The 19,136-nt window shown below is 38.9% G+C and overlaps 1 protein-coding gene across 4 annotated transcripts; it reads right to left on the bottom strand.

Moving 5' to 3' along the window:
• Positions 1-1,206: 1,206 nt before the first annotated feature.
• LOC127813214 (uncharacterized) lies at positions 1,207-18,658 on the bottom strand. 4 transcript variants are annotated; one of them, XM_052354068.1, is made up of 5 exons: positions 18,184-18,567; positions 15,725-16,053; positions 15,494-15,632; positions 6,961-7,046; positions 1,207-1,447 (listed from the first exon to the last, which is right to left on the bottom strand). In XM_052354068.1, exons 2-5 carry the CDS (start codon positions 15,992-15,994, stop codon positions 1,322-1,324), a joined length of 621 nt encoding a protein of 206 aa, XP_052210028.1. In that variant the 5' UTR covers positions 15,995-16,053; positions 18,184-18,567; the 3' UTR covers positions 1,207-1,321. The 4 variants fall into 4 exon arrangements, 3 of the variants coding, with proteins under 3 accessions (XP_052210028.1, XP_052210029.1, XP_052210026.1); XM_052354069.1 differs by having other exon boundaries at positions 15,725-16,041; XM_052354066.1 differs by lacking the exon at positions 15,725-16,053 and having other exon boundaries at positions 18,184-18,643.
• Positions 18,659-19,136: the final 478 nt, after the last annotated feature.

The following is a 19,136-nucleotide window of genomic DNA, read 5'->3' as shown; positions in this document are numbered from 1 at the left end:
TCTCAACAGGAATGCATCAAGAAAACTGTCCTTCCATATAGATTGTCATGGCATGAACTCATTTCTGCCTTTCCCCACCCCTGCCCGAAATCCAGCTTTTCCATCTCCAGTCTAGTTGCCACAATTTCATTGGAAACCGGCACACCTGCACCTCCCCATTTTTCAATAAAATTGTGTCAACTAGATTGGAGATCCATCTTCAGTCTAGATAAATAGTATTACTCTTGTTTTTAAATTGCACCAACCACCCTGTGATTCTAAATATGGCAAAACCTCCATTAATTTTGACAAACTGTAAGAATTGACCATTTTGCCCCTATATTTAAATTACTTCTCCTCTTTTTCTCTCTTCTCCCCTTGCTGTAATCTCTCTCATCTCTCGTCAACAGTGATGGTTCGACAACCCTCGCCGTTGTAAAAGACCATTGCTACTGTTTTTTCTCTCTCCTTCCTCTCTTTCTCTTTTCTTTCTTCTCCTCTCCTCTCCTCTCTTTGTCCGATTGAAAACCCAATTTCCAAATAAAAACCATCTAGTTTCAATTTTGTGCGTACCTAATTCATCTTTTCATCGAAGATGAACAGTTCAACTTTGATGAAGATGAATCCCATATGGTACCAACAACAGGGGTGACAAGATTAGATAAATTCCTCTTTGTGTGTGTGTGGGTGTCTCATTGAAACCACTGCACAAGGATTCGACTGACAAACCCACACACAATGAGTTCCACATCAAAACCCCACAAGGATTCACCAAAAGCCACTGCCAGTGGGTTCACCAGTTTAAGTGTTTATTTTTAAAAAAAAAAAATAAGAAAGAGAGGGAAGGGGGGTATTTTGAAAAATTTTACAAAACTAACTGCCATTAGTTAACAATAGGGGATATGTGTGGCACGAGAGTTAATCTCACGGGAGGTTTGTGCCATCCTTAAAAGCATAGAGGTGATTGATGCAATTTAGGCAAACTTCAGGGAGGATATATGAAATTTACCCTTTTTAATTGCACATTTGACAAACTTTTTAGGTGCTAGCAGTATTAATTTCAAATTCTTCCAGTAAACCACAAAAGGCAACAATCAATGTTAATGTTTGACAAGGCAGCGGCTAGTTTTGATAGTTATTCGAAACCACCTAGCTAATCCACACTTTATCAACCCACTCACAATCATAAAACATAATCAGAAAAGTAAATAAGAAAGGCTTCACATGTAATGTAAAGGACCAGAGGTACAACTGTCTTTTATTGCACTTAAACAGAATGAAAAAATTTACAACAGTAGCAATCACAAGAAAAGGGAACAACACCAACCTCCAAAAGTCAAAATTATTGATTCTTCTTTATTTTGGAAGTGGAAGATGATCTAATATCTTGATTGGAAGTTCTAATTATGAAAATAAGTGTTTCGAGTAGCATACCACAAACTAACCCGAGGATGCCTCCAGCAGCATTCTGAAAATAAGGATTACAGAAACCTCAATTACAGATGAGCTATAAAAATGAGTGACAAGCTAAAGACTGAAAGAACTAACTGTGGAAAAAACTGTGTATAGCTAGCCATTTTAGGAAGGATTCTATATTAGCTATTTTAGGAAGGATTTTATGATCAATTAGGCTGATTTAGTTGGTTTCCTATTCTATTAGGAGATTCGATTCCACAAATTATGGGATCTGATATAGCTTTCTCTTATTGTTAGAAATTTATGTATATATAGCTAACCTCTATGTATCATTGGCTTAGTGAAGAAACACAATTATTCCTCTATTTTTCACATGGTATCAGAGCAGGTTTTCTAGGATTTGCTGGCCCTAGTTGCCTTCATCACCTAGGGTTTTTTACCATTGCCTCTAGCGATTTCTTTCTGCCCTTACTGGCCTTCATCGCCAGTTCATAAATAGCCTTTCTGCTCTTACTGGCCTTCATCGCCAGTTCATAAAAGGCCCGGATCGAGAAGTCCGTCATCATCTCTGCCCAGATTGAGAGGTCCGCCTTCACTGTTGCGGTTAACACTTGTGCTGCCATCCTCGCTGTCACTGTTCGATACTTCTGACGGCTGCCTTCCAGATCGCAGCTGCCTCTGCTTGAGTTTGCCGCTGTTGGATCTAAGGTATTTTGATTGCAGAAGTGCTGCTACTGCGGCCAGCGATCATTATTGACGCTGCCACCAAATCCAGCTCCTTCGTGAATTAGTCGCATAGGAGGCTAGTTGAGGAAGATGTCAGACGTTGGGGAAACTACACTTGGGACAACAACTGTTACAGCCCAATCGGAAGAGGAAGTCTAGTCTCAACAATCTGGAGAATTGCAGAGTATACAGCTGCCTACAGGCCTTAAACCCACAGATCCCAAGTTTGAAGCATAGGATGAAGAGGACTCCATGATCATGGCATGGTTATGGAATTCTATGATACCTGAAATCAGTGATACATGTATGTTCTTAGCCACTGCCAAGGATATATGGGATGCAATGCAGCAAACTTACTCCAAGGCTAGGGATGCAGCTCAAGTATATGAAGTCAAAGTGAAAACAATGGCTGCTAAACAAGGTAACAGAACAGTCACTGAATATGCAAATCAACTGAAAGCCTTGTGGCAAGAATTGGACCACTACAGAGTGATAAAGACCGAGTGTTCTCGAGATGCAATGGTCTTAAAGAACTTCATTGAACAAGATAGGGTTTATGATTTTCTGGTTGGACTTAATCCAAAATTTGACCAGGTAAGGATACAAATCCTTGGAAAGCTGGAGGTCCCATGTTTTAATGGAGTTGTAGCTCTAGTCCGAGGAGAAGAAAGTAGAAGAGGGGTCATGCTTGAACCACAAACCACTGACAGTTCGACTATGGTGGCTAGTGGTAAAGGATCAGCCATAAACACGGAGAAAGGAACAGCCTTCGAAGGAGGAAAGAATGGTCAATTGAAAGCCCAAAACCGTGATGGATTGTGGTGCACTTACTGCAAGAAGCCTTGGCATACACGAGAAAAGTGAACCGTGATGGATTGTGGTGCACTTACTGCAAGAAGCCTTGGCATACACGAGAAAAGTGCTGGAAACTTCATGATAAGCCTTCAAGCCGTGAATGGGGACTAAAAGGAGGGGATCAACCTCGGAACAATGGACAAGCTCACATGACTGCAGTACCACAAGGTGAATCAGCATCACAGGAGCCGAGTAGTCTCAACCAAAAGGAGATTGAGAGGGTGAGATCCCTTATTAGAAGTCTTGAAAAGCCTTCAGGTACTTGCTCTTTGGCATATTCAGGTGAGTTTCCATTTTCCTTTGGATTAAATGCCTCGAGTGTAGTCTTTTCCAACTCTTGGGTTATGGACTCAGGAGCTACCGATCATATGACCCACTCATCCCAATGTTTCTCCACCTATACTCCTTGTCTAAGCAATCAGAAAATAGCCACAGCCAATGGCTCCTTAGCCACTATAGCTGGAGTAGGGGATGTCAAAATAAGCCCAGCAGTAACCTTGAGAAATGTCCTACATATTCCTAAATTGTCTACTAATCTTGTCTCTGTACAAAATCTCACCCAAAATTTATGTTGTAATATTGTTTTTCACAGCAGTTATTGTGTATTTCAGGACAAAGATTCAGGGAGGATGATTGGACGTGCTAGGGAACGGAATGACCTCTACTATCTTGAGACACCTAGTCAATTGAACATAACCAAGGGCAGTTTATCCCATTCCTTCATATCAGAATGTGTTCCCTCTAATAGAGAAAGAATTCAGCTTCTCCATTCTCGACTAGGACATCCATCATTTAGGATTATTGCTCTTATGTTTCCTTCCTTGTTTACCAATTTAGCTGCTGAAAATTTTCATTGTGAGGTGTGTGAATTTGCCAAACACAGACGTGTTCCTTTTCCAATTAGCAATAAAAGAAGTCCTATTCCTTTCTACCTGGTTCACAGTGATATTTGGGGTCCATCTACCATTTCTAATGTGGCTAGAGCACGATGGTTTGTTTCTTTCATTAATGATTGTACTTGAGTCACCTAAATTTTTCTGCTCAAACATAAGTCTAATGTTGGTATAGTTCTTCCCAATTTTTGCTCTATGATTCAAACTCAATTTGGGGTTTACTATCAAAAGGTTCTGGTCAGATAATGCTAGGATTATTTGAACCACATTCTTACTCCCTATTTTCAGAAAGAAGGAATCATTCACGAATCCTCTTGTGTGAATACCCCACAACAAAACGGAGTTGCAGAGAGAAAGAATGGTCACCTCCTTGAAAAAACTCGAGCTCTATTGTTTCAGACCAATATACCTAAGGTTTTTTGGGGGGAAGCAGTTCTTGCAGCCACTCATCTCATTAATAGGTTACCTTCTCAGGTCTTGGGTTTCAAGAGTCCTATGGATGTCCTTTCCACATTTTATCCAACCCTCACCACTACCTCTCACCTTGTTCCTCGTGTTTTTGGGTGTGTGTCCTTTGTCCATGTGCATAGTCCAAACAGGGAAAAATTAGATCCTAGGGCTCTCAAATCTGTCTTTGTGGGCTATTCTTCTACTCAGAAAGGGTACAAGTGTTATCACCCTCCATCCAAACGATTCTATGTCTCGATGGATGTCACATTCAATGAACATGCATCATATTTCTCCCATCCTTCTCTTCCGGGGGAGAATTCAATTAGGGAAGACAAGGAAAATTTTTTGCTCGATTCGATTCCTTCTGGTTCATCATCTCCCCACAATATGCCCAAGAACTCATCTGACTCTATGCCTGAACAGCCTGTTCCTAAACCTATGCCAGAAATACCACATGAACCACAAGAACAACTTGATTCTGCTCCTGGAGATGCTACTCTTGGAGATATGAGATTTGACGAGGTGTTTGTGAGAAAGAAGGCGATTATTCCTGAACCTATGCAAGTCCAAGAGTCCAACCCAGATTCCTTGAATGAGGTAACAATTTCTGACTCTGTATTACAACTTGAAACTGAAGTTCAAGAGGATAGTAATGACCATGACCTTCCAATTGCCATCAGAAAAGGAACCAGAGAGTGTACAAAGTGACCTCTATACCCCTTGCACACTTCTTATCATTTAAAAACTTCTCACCACATCACCAAGCCTTCCTTGTAAGTCTTAATACTATCACCATTCCTACTACCTTGTCCGAGGCATTGTCTAATGAAAAATGGAAACAAGCTATGAATGTGGAGATGGAGGCATTGGAAAAGAATAAAACTTGGGAACTGGTGAGATTACCAACGGAAAAGAAACCAGTGGGTTGCAAATGGGTGTATACAATGAAGTACAGGGCAGATGGATCAATTGAAAGATACAAGGCACGGTTGGTAGCCAAAGGATACACTCAAACTTATGGAATTGATTATCTAGAGACTTTTGCTCCGATTGCGAAAATGAACAATGTTAGGGTATTGCTGTCATTAGCTACTAATTATGGCTGGGAATTGCAGCAATTTGATGTCAAGAATGCATTCCTACATGGAGAGCTAGAAGAAGAGATTTATATGGAAGTTCCACCAGGTTATGGGAAGAACTTGGCTGATCATACGGTGTGCAAATTGAAAAAGGCTTTGTACGGTCTTAAACAATCACCACGGGCATGGTTTGGAAGATTTGCAAGAGTTATGTTGGCTATGGGATACAAACAAAGCCAAGGAGATCACACACTATTCATTAAACACTCTCCATCAGGGGGGAGTTACAGCTCTCTTTGTGTATGTTGAAGACATAATAGTGACTGGGAATGATAATAGAGAAAAGCAATTGTTAGGTCAATGTTTGGCCAAGGAATTTGAGATCAAAGCATTAGGAAGGTTGAAGTACTTTCTTGGAATTGAAGTTGCACACTCAAGGCAAGGAATATTTATCTCACAACAGAAGTATGTTATAGATCTTCTCAAGGAAACGAGTAAAACTGCATGCAAAGCAGCAAGCACTCCCATGGATCCAAATCTTAAGCTTGGGAAAGCAAAGAAGAATGCGGCAGTTAACAGGGAAATGTATCAACGGTTGGTAGGAAGACTCATTTACCTATCTCACACACGGCCAGATATAGCATATGTAGTGAGTATAGTTAGTCAGTTTATGCACAATCCAAAGACAGTTCATTTGCAAGCTGTTCACCAGATTCTACAGTACCTTAAGGGGACACCAAGAAAAGGGATTTTGTTCAAAAGAAATAGAGGTTTAGTCCTTGAGGTTTACACCGATGCTGATTATGCTTGGTCAATTGTTGACAGAAGATCAACCTCTGGATATTGCACTTTCCTTAGAGGAAACCTTGTGACCTGTAGGAATAAGAAACAGAATGTAGTAGCACGGTCTAATGCTGAGGCTGAATTTCGAGCAATGGCTCAAGGAATATGTGAACTACTTTGGTTAAAGATCATCTTAGAAGACTTGAGAATTAAATGGGATGGACCGATGAGACTCTATTGTGACAATAAGTCTACAATCAGCATAGCTCACAATCCAGTTTAGCATGACCGAACGAAGCATATTGAAGTTGACAGACACTTTATCAAAGAGAAGTTGGAAAGTGGTTTGATTTGCACACCTTACGTTCTTACAAATGGTCAACTAGCCAATGTACTTACCAAAGGGTTGAGTAGCTCAATGTTTGAGAATATTATATCCAAGCTGGGAATGGAGAATAACTATTCACCAGCTTGAGGGGGAGTGTGAAAAAAATTGTGTATAGCTAGCCATTTTAGGAATGATTCTATATTAGCTATTTTAGGAAGGATTTTATGATCAATTAGGCTGATTTAGTTGATTTCCTATTCTATTAGGAGATTCGATTCCACAAATTATGGGATCTGATATAGCTTTCTCTTATTGTTAGAAATTTATGTATATATAGCTAACCTCTATGTATCATTGGCTTAGTGAAGAAATACAATTATTCCTCTATTTTTCACACTAACATTAGCAATTCCAAGCAAATATAAACCTAGTAGGGTTTCTCTGAAGATACCATAACGGGACTGTGGCTAAACAATGCTCTGAATGCCGCATATCCAACCAAATAGCCAGTAAACATGGTTACCACAACATGTAAACCTGTAGAAGTACAAGAATCTTGTCAGATTATTACCTATATTTAAAAAGTAGTAGTTAGATAAAAAACTGATAAATGAAAACACAGCTTTGAGATGAGTCATGTTATAAGAATCAACAGCTCAAATCGGAAGTTTGAAGTACAGAACTAACAATACTTAAACAAACAAGCCGTAGGCCCAAAAAGAATATCTTGAAAAGGGGAAAAGAGAGGAAAATGCAAATAACTATAATCGCAGTTCATTTTGGTTATAAGAGAGACCAACTTAACAAGTAATAATCGAGAGACCAACTTAACAAGTAATAATCAAGTAATGGGCAAAATAATTATGTTTGAAACCTAAATTCAAGTTATTAGTGCCAATGGTGGAAATTAATGTTTCACATTGCAAGGTATTCCAATACCATGAATGCTTTCAAGTAGCAATGCACTGCATTCCAACTTTTGGGAATTCAAATCATTGGCTTTTAGGAAAAGGTGTGGCAGGATATTGCTTGGCTAAATATCTTGTGTGGAATTTCCCTTTTGCCGAGATAGAGATAGAGGGAGAGGGCAGGGACTTTGGAGCAGTTTAATGTGGACAAATATTGCAGTAATTTTACTTGATGCTAATATGTATATTAATCAATTCTCCAATAGAAGTCATCACAGACATTTAGAAACTGAGTTTGATAAAAGCTTCTGTTAACAGATATTTCACTTTCCAAGCAGCTGAAATTTGTACATAAGAATCAGTAGGCACAACCATCGGAGAAGTTGAAACTTCTAAGTGATATTCCATAAATTTACCAAGGGGTCTCTCATACTCTAGTTTTCAATATTAACCTTGGGCTTTCAATTTTCGCATCCAATACTGACAACAAAGTCAATGCAGTCTAATCTATTAAAGAATATAATAGCTATCTCATTATGTCATTTTAATTTCAATTGTGTTAATTTTAAATTTAAAGCAAAAAACAATTGTCAAGCTAATATAGGAAGATAAATTCATAGACTTCTTTAAGAGAAATACTCTCTTTTTATTTGATGGCATAATCAATATATTCTAGTTCAATAGGCTCTTTCTTTTTTCATGTAAAAGCAACTGGTGGTTTTAACTATACATCAACTTGAAAATTTTTACTTTATAAAAATGGAATAATTAGTTCGAAACTTCAAATCTGGAGTGCATGGTATAATAAATAAGAGTTTTTCCTTCACCTCTTTAGCAGATTAGGCTAGATTGACCTTAACAAGAAAGTTAAAAAGGCTCAAATTAAAAATTATAAGTTTGAGGTTGCATTAAATTTGTTGGAGAAAATAAAGGAAAAGCAGCCGAGAAGATAAGGGATCGTGACCAGCTTGAAGAGATAAAGATATTCTCTATCATAAGAGAAATTCTAATCCTTATTTATCCTAAAATTAGAGATTATTGTTGTTGTAATCTATACCTAAAAAGTAGGAAATTATCTAGTCCTATGATTTAGGAGATTTCTTAGGAGATCATTTGTATAAATTAGTCCTTTATGTTTCAATAAGATTTATGGGAGTAGTTTCCAATCAAGGAACTTTCGATCCATCTATTTTATCATGGTATCAGAGCACCAGGTTTCGTAGCAAGGTGGTCCTCTCGTTTTTTTTTTTTTTCAATTGATCTAAATTCTGTAAGTTCTCGATATGGCTGAGGATTCATCAGCTAGTAGAACTTCTACCCCCCAACCAATTGTTACCCGAGTCTCTCAGGTTCCTCAACCTCCAACCATTCTTGAAAATCATGCACTCCAAATCACCTAGCGTAAACTAAATGGAACCAACTTCAATAAGTGGTTCCAATCTGTGTTCCTAGTAATCCGCGGCAAGGGCAAGATCAGATATCTCAATGGAATGATCTCTAAGCCAAGTATAATATATGGGAAGCTGAAAACTCGATTGTTATGGCATGGCTGGTCAACTCCATGGAGCCTAAGATTGGAAGAACTTATTTATTCTACCAAACAGTCCAAAAAATATGGGAAGCCATGCATGAAATCTACTCAGACATGGAGAATATTGCACAAAGCTTCCAACTACGTTCCACTCTCTGAACAATAAGACAAGGTAATAATTCGGTGACTAAGTATTACAATACATTAATTGAATTATGGCAAGAAATAGATTTGTTTCATGAGATTAAATGGAAGTGTGCTGATGATGGAAAGAAGTATGAAAAAATGATAGAAAAAGAGAGTTTTTTATTTTTTACATGGTTTAAACTCTGATCTTGATGAGATGAGAGGGAGATTGCTTGGAACAAAACCCTTCCCAACGATAAAGGACATGTTTGCAGAAGTAAGGAGAGATGAAAGCTGAAAAAAGGTAATGCTCAATTCCTCATGGGTTATTAATTCTGATGTATTTGCTCAATCATCAGCATTAGTAACGTTGAGACCAAGAACTTTCGATCCACCTAAAGGTGAGCCATTGAAAGACAAACCTTGGTGTAATCATTGCCATAAGCCATATCATACCAAGGAAACCTGCTGGAAGATTCACGGGAAACTATCAAATTGGAAGCCCAAAAACCTACGAAAGGGAACAGTTAGAAGCTGGAAAAACCGCAAATTTTACTATATCGACAGAACAATTGGAGATGCTACAACAACTTTTATGCCAAACTAAGGAGACAAAATCAGAGACAAGTGAAGGATCTAATCCGGTAGCATCTCTTGCTAAGCAAGGTATATCTGAACACTCACTAATCTCATTTAAGTTCCCTATAGGTTGTTGGATACTTAACACAGGAGCCTCGGACCACATGACCAGTTCTATGCAATTGCTGTCAATTTATGAACCATTTGATCGAGAAATACCATTCTTTTTGGCTAATGGTACTACAGCTGTGGCCAAAGGGAAAGGATTAGCCAAAATAGCAGGCCTAACCCTAAGATTAGTGTTATTTGTGCCCAATCTAAAGTACAACTTGCTATTTGTAAGTAAGATGACAAAACAGCATCAGTGTGGTAATTTTTTCTTCTTCTAGTTGTGAATTTCAAGATCAATTTTTATGGAAGATGATTGGCAGTGCTGAGGAAGCAGGAGGCCTTTACTATGTTACAAAGAATGCTCAGTCTACTAGATCTAGCTCCCAACAAACAACCTCTTTGTCTACTGTTTTAGATTCTGCACTTATGCTATGGCATAAGCGTTTAGGGCACCCTAATTTTCATTATCTCAAGACTTTGTATCCCTCTCTTTTCATCAATAAAAGCAATCATTCTCTTCATTGTGAGCAGTATATTCTTGCTAAACAAACTAGAATTGCTTATCCTTCTCATGCATATAAGCCTACAAAACCATTCTACTTGATTCATAGTGATATTTGGGGACCCACAAGAATATCTAATTTAACAAACACCAGGTGGTTTATCACTTTCTTTGATGACCACACAAGGGTAAGTTGAGTATTCTTGATGAAAGATAAATCTGAAGCTTACACTACATTCAAACAGTTTCATCAAATGGTTCGGAATGTTATCCAGTCCTCTATGCATGTGTTACGTTTCGATAATGGTAGAGAATATTTTTTTCAATGAATTTACCAATTACTAACTAACCATGGAATTATCCATCAAAGTTCATGCCCCTATAATCCTCAATAGAATGGTGTAGCAAAACAAAAGAACCGCCATCTCCTTGAAACTGCTAGAACACTGCTATTCACTAATTCAGTCCCTAATGCCTACTAGGGGGAGGCTGTTCTCACATCTTCTTACCTCATTAATAGGCTTCCGTCCAAAGTCCTTTCTTTTAAAACACCTTTAAGTGTTCTCCTTGATTCCTTTCCTCACTACAAACGTGCCTTAAACTCTCTCCCACCAAAAATTTTCGGGTGTACTATATTTGTTCACAGTCACTCAATCTCTCAGTCCAAGCTTGATCCTAAGGCCCTTAAATGTGTGTTTGTTGGGTATTCTCCTACTCAACAAGGTTATAAATGCTATAATCCCTCTACTAAACGGTTTATAGTGTTGTGTGATGTCTCCTTTCTTGAAGACCAGCCTTTCTTTTCCATCTCTCATTCTGATTCAAGCAGAACTCGAGCAGAACAATGGGACTCTCTTTTCCCTACTCACCAATTCCAAAGTCTTGAACCCTCTTCTATCATTGAATCAGCCCCTGAACCGTGTTTTCCAACTCCCAGTTCAGTGTCTAATTCAGGGGGGGAGATCAAGCAGATCGGATTCAAGAGCATCCAGCCTTGGATAAACCACTCTTTGTATATTCTAGAAGGCCTCGTAACCCTCAGTCAAATCCAACATCTAATCCAGAAGTTGGTTCAGAAACAAAAAGTGCTAACAATATATAGGAGGCAGAGTCTACTTCTAATGAGGAGGAACTTCTCCTTGATGTTCCTATAGCCATATGAAAGGGAGTAAGGTCGTGTACACAGCATCCGATTGCTAACTATGAGGGATATTCTAAACTCTCTCCGCAATTCAAAGCATTCAACATGAGCATAGAGGAAGTGGTTATTCCCAAAGATATAAATCATGTATTGCAAGATGAGAGGTGGAAGGAAGCAGTGATGAATGAGATGCAAGCCTTAGAGACTAATAACACATGGGATATAGTAGATTTACCAGCTAGAACGAAAGTTGTGGGAAGCAAATGGGTGTTCACAGTCAAATATCACTCAAATAGGAGTATTGATAGATATAAGGCAAGATTAGTAGCCCACAGGTTTACCCAAACCCAAGGACTCGATTATGAGGAGACGTTTGCTCTCGTTGCCAAACTAAACTCTATTCAAGTGTTGATTTCAGTAGCCGTTAACTTAGATTGGAAGTTGCACCAACTGGACATCAAGAATGTATTCCTACAGGGAGACTGGGAGAGTTGGAAGAGATCTATATAAGGATTCCCCCCGATTTTGAGAAAGAAGACACAAAAGGGAAGGTATGTAAATTGAATAAATCACTATATGGCCTAAAGCAATCACCTAAGACCTGGTTCAAAAGATTTAGTGATACTATTATTCAGTTGGGGTATACACACGGAGAGGCCGATCATACCATGTTTACAAAGGTGGAAGAAGATGGCAAGAGGACTGTCCTTATTGTCTATATTGACGACATAATCATTACAGGAAATAATGATCCCAAAATTGAACGATTAGAGAATAAGATGAGAGCTGCTTTTAAGGTAAAAGATTTGGGGGAATTGAAGTATTTTTTGGGCATGAAAGTAGCCAGAAGCAAGGCTGGAATCTGCATATCTCAAAGAAAATATACACTTGACTTGTTAAAAGAAACGAGCAAGGTTGGGTGCAAAACAGCCAATACACCATTAGAGCCTAATTGGAAGACTAAAGGAGACAGCAAGCGGGATTATCCAGTAGACAAGGGCAAATATCAGCGTTTAGTGGGAAAACTGATCTACTTATCCCTTACAAAACTCAAGTACATATATTGTGAGCATAGTAAGCCAATTCATGCATGCTCCCAAGAAAAGACATCAAGAGGCAGCTTATCATATACTTAAGTACCTCAAAGGGACACCAGGAACAGGACTCCTGTTTAGAAAGAGCCAAAACAGAGGAATTTGTGGATTTGTGAATGCTGATTGGGCTGGTGCTATAGAGGACAACAGGTCTACATCTAGGTTTTGCACAAGATTATGGGAGAATTTAGTAACCTAGAGAAGCAAAAGCAATCGGTAGTGGCAAGAAGCAGTGCCGAAGCAGAGTTTCGAGTCATTGCACAAGGAATATGTGAGCTGATTTAGGTAGAAAGAATAATGAAAGATTTACAGCTACCAATATCCTCACCAAAGATGTTGTATTGTGACAGCAAATCGGCCATTAGCATTGTCAACAATCCGGTGCAACATGACCGGATGAAACATGTAAAGATCGATCGACATTTTGTCAAGGAAGAAATAGACGAAGGAGAGGTAAGCCTAACCTATATACCTACCAAGAATCAAGAGGCAGATATCCTTACTAAAGCCATGAATAAGCAAGGGTTTGAATCCATTAGAGGCAAGCTGGGAATGATAAATATCTATTCACCAGGTTGAGAGAGAGTGTTCGAGAAAATAAAGGAAAAGCAGCTGAGAAGATAAGGAATCATGACTAGCTTGAAGAGATAAATATAATTCTCTACCATAAGAGAAATTCTAATCCTTATTTATCCTAAAATTAGAGATTATTGTTGTTGTAATCTATACCTAAAAAGTAGGAAATTATCTAGTCCTATATTTTAGGAGATTTCGTAGGAGATCATGTGTATAAATTAGTCCTTTATGTCTCAATAAGATTTATGGGAGTAGTTTCCAGTCAAGGAACTTCCGATCCATCTATTTTATCAAAATTCGAAGAAAGTACAATGATTTAAAACTTCATCTTTTAAATATCAACACAGTTAATACCAAAAAATACCACAGTGCCTCATGATCCATACTTTTCGAACTGTCTAGAATTTAGACTTTAAGGAAACTCATTATGCCAAACTCACTGTGCTGCTCCCTTCATAGTCATTTATGGGAGTACTAATAGTCTAATGTCTTTGTCAGTGTTCTAAAAATCGGCCTAGGCGGCCGCTGGCCGCCCCGAAATTGCCCTAGTCGGGCCTCCTAGGCGCCGGCCCGAGTAATCGACTGGCTTGGGTGCGTAGGCGGCCCAGGCGGCGCCTAGTCGGCCTACGCGCCTTGGCGCCCAACTCGTTGGCTCAGCCATTTTTAGGGTTTTTTTTGCTAAATCATTAAATCGAACCTCTCAACATCTCCCTATTTCTCTCTTCTCACTTGAACGCTGTCGCCGCCTCAACACCGCCAAGCTTCATCGGCCCGCCAGTAGCTCACCGCTGTCGATGCGTCCAGCTCGATCCTCGCCGCCAAGCTTCATCGTCACCGCCTCTTATCTGTCGCGTCCTCGTCGTCCTCAGCGTCATCGTCGCCGCCCCCGTCCTCGCCGTCGAGCTCCATCTCCGCTGCGGCAAGCTCCATCTGTCGTAACCTCTCTCTCTCTCTCCCGTCTCCCCGTCTCTCTATGTGGTTATTGGGGCATTTGCTCCCGTCGGCCCGCCAGTAGCTCACCGCTGTCGCTGCGTCCAGCTCGATCCTCGCCGCCAAGCTTCATTGTCACCGCCTCTTATCTGTCGCGTCTTCGTCGTCCTCAGCGTCATCGTCGCCGCCCCCGTCCTCGAGCTCCATCTCCGCTGCGGCAAGCTCCATCTGTCATAACCTCTCTCTCTCTCTCCCGTCTCCCCGTCTCTCTATGTGGTTATTGGGGCATTTGCTCCGTTTTTGTTTTTTGTTTTTATTTTATTTTATTTTTCTTTTCTATTTAATATTTATATATAATTATAGATTTATATTTAGTTTTATTATTAATTATATATATTCTATAATATTTCCAAAAAATCCACTTAGCTGTTTGATTATAGTATTGATTGTATGACTAATTAAAATGTTATTTATTAATTACAATAATTTATTTCTCATGCTTAATTCTATATATTATTGGTTTATGTTGCATTATTAATATTTTTCAACTTTGATTTAGTTAAAAATAACATCAAATTATATCACAAAGTTTAAAAAATAAAAAAAATAGCAGTTTTCTTAAGCGCCGCCTAGGCCCCGCCTAGGCGCTAGGCCCCAGCCTGGCGCCCGACTAGCGCCTAGCGCCTTTTAGAACACTGGTATTTGTGAATATAGCAGCTATTATTTTAACTAGAACAATCAGCTATATGTCCCCATGATGGTTCAGGAGTTTCTTACATAGTCCAAATGAAATAGGTATGAGACAATTAATGTATCAGTTTCAATAATCAAATCACTAATTTTAGTAAAGAGCTATTATTTAAATTCTCCAGACTGCCCATCTACATCCACTGTTCTCTCACCCGAATCTACAAAAGTAGTAGGGTTTTATATTTGAACACAGATAACTTCTTGGAAAACTAAAACCACCGATATATCATCACTTGGAACATAGCACCAAGCTTCTTGCCTTTACCATTAAAATGATCTTGCAAGACAGGATTGTGCCATCAACACTCAAGTGCCCATAGAAAGAACAAACTAGGTCCACGCCCTAACCACAAGATGTTGATATTCACTCCAGGCTTAATCCTGGATCATGGCCAGTGAGCTACCCTGTTTATTCTATTCTTTTCCATTCCCTCATCAATTCTTGCAAAAGCATAAAGAAGATTGCAACAAGGCTATCACAATAATATCTTCAAACTCTTTTGATACACTAGCAAACTACATACAAGGGAAGATTGGAGACTAATTCAGGTAATTCTACATAATATTAAGAAAAACAAATTTAATTATGAACTGAAGTATCTCAATTCTTCAAGTTTCAAACAAAAAACAACAATAACAAGATATATCCGCAATTTCGACACTCAAAAACAAAAAAAGAAAAAAAGAACACAAAATAGGATGACAATCAACAAAACAAAAACAAAAAATTTCTCACCAAAACCAAGCTGATCCTTGTAAGACGAGAAGGGCTCATCTGTGCCTTTTTTTGGTGTAATATCTTTCACGAGCTCTTCATAAGCTTTCTTCTCTGCTACTTCCTCTAGCTTCCTCAGTCTTGCCTTCAATTCCTTACCCTGAATTTTTTTCCCCACAAACAAATCAAATATAAAACTAGGATCTTATGAAAAGAAACCTGTTAAATCTTTTTCTTGGGAAACAAATTAACCTTCTCTCTGGGCTTGGGGCAGGTAAAGACGAATTCTGATCCAGATAAGAGGCAGAGCAGGTCAGGCCGCATAGAGGGTTCGGTTGCAAACCAGATGGATCGGAGAGACTTATAGGGAACAGCTGGTTGGGCAGAGAGGTCAGAAGCTGTTTGGCGGAGGTCTTGGGGGAGGGAATGGTCATCAATGGCAGAGTTGAGGAACGAGCGGATCGTCCCGGTGTTGGATAGGCTTAACCCACTGGTCGGGTTCCTAAATAGATCTCCCGTCATTATTGATTCTAGGCCTCTGAGAGTTGGATCTCTTTTGGGGGCAGAAACTGCAGAGAAAGCTGCAGAATGATTGAGAGAGGGAGCTGTTCACTAGAGAAAAATGTTCTCCAATTTTCTAGCTTCAAATTTTCACAAAATCTTCATTTTTCATTTTGCACAAAAAGAAAGGAAAACATGTTCAATTGTTAAATCCATAAAACTATTTTCCAATCTAGAAAACTGAAACATAGATTCAGTCTTTATTTTTTTTCCTTAAGAGAAATGCTTGTTTTCCAGCATAGAAAATTTAGAAAACTGGAAAACATATTCAAAAAACAAATTTCAAATTTATAACAGAAGCCAAGATAATTTGTATTGAAACTAATTCATATAAATGCTTTCTTTGAATTTCTATCTAGAAGCACAAAATGACATAAGCACTGTGGACTGTGGAGACGTACTTCAAACTCAAAATAGAAAGTACATAATTAGCTTGTTCACTATCATTTAGCAGTGAATGGTTGTTCATCAATGAAAAACATGACACAATTGCATAATCAATCTCTTGCCAACATGCATCCTTAAAACTATGTGCACTATTTGGGTTGTTTCTAATTTTCTCATATAGAGTTCAAGATTTTTTCCTCCCATCTAGATGTCAATCAATGAAAAATCAAAAAAAATGAAATTGTAAATACCCAAGTCAATAAAAGAATGAAACCCACCCTTTCCTATTCTAGTGTTCCTTATTTTTGTTTCATCTCATTATGGCTGAATATCATTATTCCATTTAAATAATATTCAGTCACTAAGAGAAACAAAACATAGCAAAGGTTTATCACAATCCAATTCACAAGGACATATGCAACTGAACATGTATGAAATAGAACAAGTTCATTATCTACTTCACAAGGACATATGCTTATGTCAGGTCTTGGAGATCTAACAGGAGTGCTCAGGAATTCTGTGAAGAATTCTAGAGAACTCAGGGTAATTTGAAGAAGAAAGAGGGAGACAGAGAGAAAAAAGAGAGGGAGATAGAGAAATTGAGAGAGGGAATTCTCATATTTGAATTAACACTTCAGATAGCCTTTCTTTGGGGTGATCAGTCTATATTTATACTGATCCCCAATCACATGGATCCCATTTGCGGAACACATTCCTGCCCAAAATGGTAATTGACTCCTTATTTAAAGAATAACCAACTACCCCTCTAAGTAATTGCAATGCCCCATGTTTCCCTTTTGACTCCCGACTACAATCAAATACAATCTTGTAACATGGAGGAGTAAGAAACAAAATGTGGCGGACCTATGACCCTTGAGGCTTACACGAATGTTGATTATGCAAGGTCTGTTGTGGATAGAAGATCTACCTTGGGTTATTACACTTTTCTATGAGGCAATCTTGTAACATGGAGGAGTAAGAAACAAAATGTGGTGGCTCGGTCAAGTGCAGAAGCTGAGTTCCGGTCTATGGCCTTAGGAGTGTTACAAGTGTATGAATTGTTATGGCTAAAAATCTTGTTGGATGATCTAAAGGTCCAATGGCAGGGTCCTATGAGGCTTTACTGTGATAATAAGTCAACAATAAGTATTGCTCACAATCCAATTCAACATGACAGAACTAAACATGTTGAAGTGGACAGACATTTCATTAAGAAAAAATTGGATAAAGGGTTGATTTGTACTCCATTGTCTCCTCAAATGATCAATTGGCAGATGTGCTAACAAAGGGATTACCTTCAGCAGTGTTTCAAAGGTTTGTATGCAAGATTAGAATGGATAATATCCACTCACAATCTTGAGGGGGAGTGTCAACAATCATTGTCAATCAATCAGTCAATCGGAGCCAAATCAGCCAGATTATGTCAATCAATCAAAGCAAGATATTGGGATTGACATCCTTTCCTTTTTCTAGAATAGGAATGTATATATTGCTGTATTTTTCTATCTTTGAGTTGTATCCTAAGTTGTATAGTTTCCAAAATAGATTTAGAAACTTTCTTGTTTAGTTTGTTAGGAGTTTCCTAACTTAGCAGGAAGATTGTTTATATATTAGCATGTATCCCATTGATTTGAATAGGATTGAAGAATTATTTTCTCCATCCTTTAACAAAATCAACACTAGTTGAAGAAGAAACATGAAATCATAGAATTGGCAGACCAAAGTTTAGCATGAGGATAGATAGATTTGGAAAGAAAATATACCTGCAAAAAAAGAAAAGGGAACAATAGCGGCAGATCGCGGAGGTGGCGATGGCGGCGGATGGAGGATGCGACGACGCCGGCGGATGGCGGAGGCAACAAAGACGACAGCGGCGACGAGGATAAGGATCGCGGAGGCAACAAAGGCGACCAGCGGCGGCGACAACGAAGGCCGAGGAGATGGCTGCTGAGATAGGAGAAAAATGGAGAAGGAAGGAAGAGATTGGGGAACCCCAATCTAGTACTTCCGTCTCTTCTGCTTAGTAGGGTTGCAATCGAGCCAAGCCGAGCCGAAATCTGAGCATAGGCTCGAGCTCGAGCTCGGTTAACATTGTCCAAGCTCGAACTCGGGCTCGAGTTCGAGTTCGAAGGAACAGAAGATTTCATAGTAAAACATTTCAGCTCTCTTAGGGTTTCTAAGGAACAAAACAGGATCAAATTTTGTGTTGAATCAAACACACACTATCCAAAAAGATTAGGAACACTTGCACAAATGACGAGCAATTGATTACACATAATAAATTGAAGATTAATGGAAGAGAAGTGTTACCAATGTGCAGAGTGGACGACTTGAAGAAGAAGAAGAAGAAGAAGAAACCTCTCTCTCTCTCTCTCTCTCTCTCTCAGACGGCGAGGCGGCGAGAGCGGTGAGTACGACGGGGATAACTGCCTTCGGCTAAGAGACCAATGGCGCTTCACTGGAAAGCCCAATCGACAGAATGGGGGAAGAACCCTAGTCGGTTTCCTTCCTTATATATGTGTGGGCCTTGGCCTGCCCACTGGTCCACAACACAACTGGGTCAAATTGGCCCCTAAATTTTGGGCAATGTGATTTCTTAATAATGTAAATTAATAACGGCAATTGAAAAGTTATATAATTAAATATATTATAATATAATTTTTATTTTATTTTGATGATGATACAAATAGATCTTTTTAATTGTGAAACTATTTAA

This window comes from Diospyros lotus, chromosome 11, assembly GCF_014633365.1.
Source record: "Diospyros lotus cultivar Yz01 chromosome 11, ASM1463336v1, whole genome shotgun sequence".
Classification (NCBI taxonomy): domain Eukaryota; kingdom Viridiplantae; phylum Streptophyta; class Magnoliopsida; order Ericales; family Ebenaceae; genus Diospyros; species Diospyros lotus.
This window is presented reverse-complemented; position numbering and strand designations above follow the sequence as displayed.

What these genes read in the sequence shown, in the direction of transcription:
- LOC127813214 (XM_052354066.1), bottom strand. Translation starts at nt 18,567, where the DNA reads ATGAAATCTTCTGTTCCTTCGAACTCGAACTCGAGCCCGAGTTCGAGC. An exon ending in CAAGGATCAGCTTGGTTTTG is followed by an intron (nt 7,047 to 15,493) that starts GTGAGAAATTTT and finishes GTACTTCTACAG; the next exon opens with GTTTACATGTTGTGGTAACC. An exon ending in TTAGCCACAGTCCCGTTATG is followed by an intron (nt 1,448 to 6,960) that starts GTATCTTCAGAG and finishes CCTTATTTTCAG; the next exon opens with AATGCTGCTGGAGGCATCCT.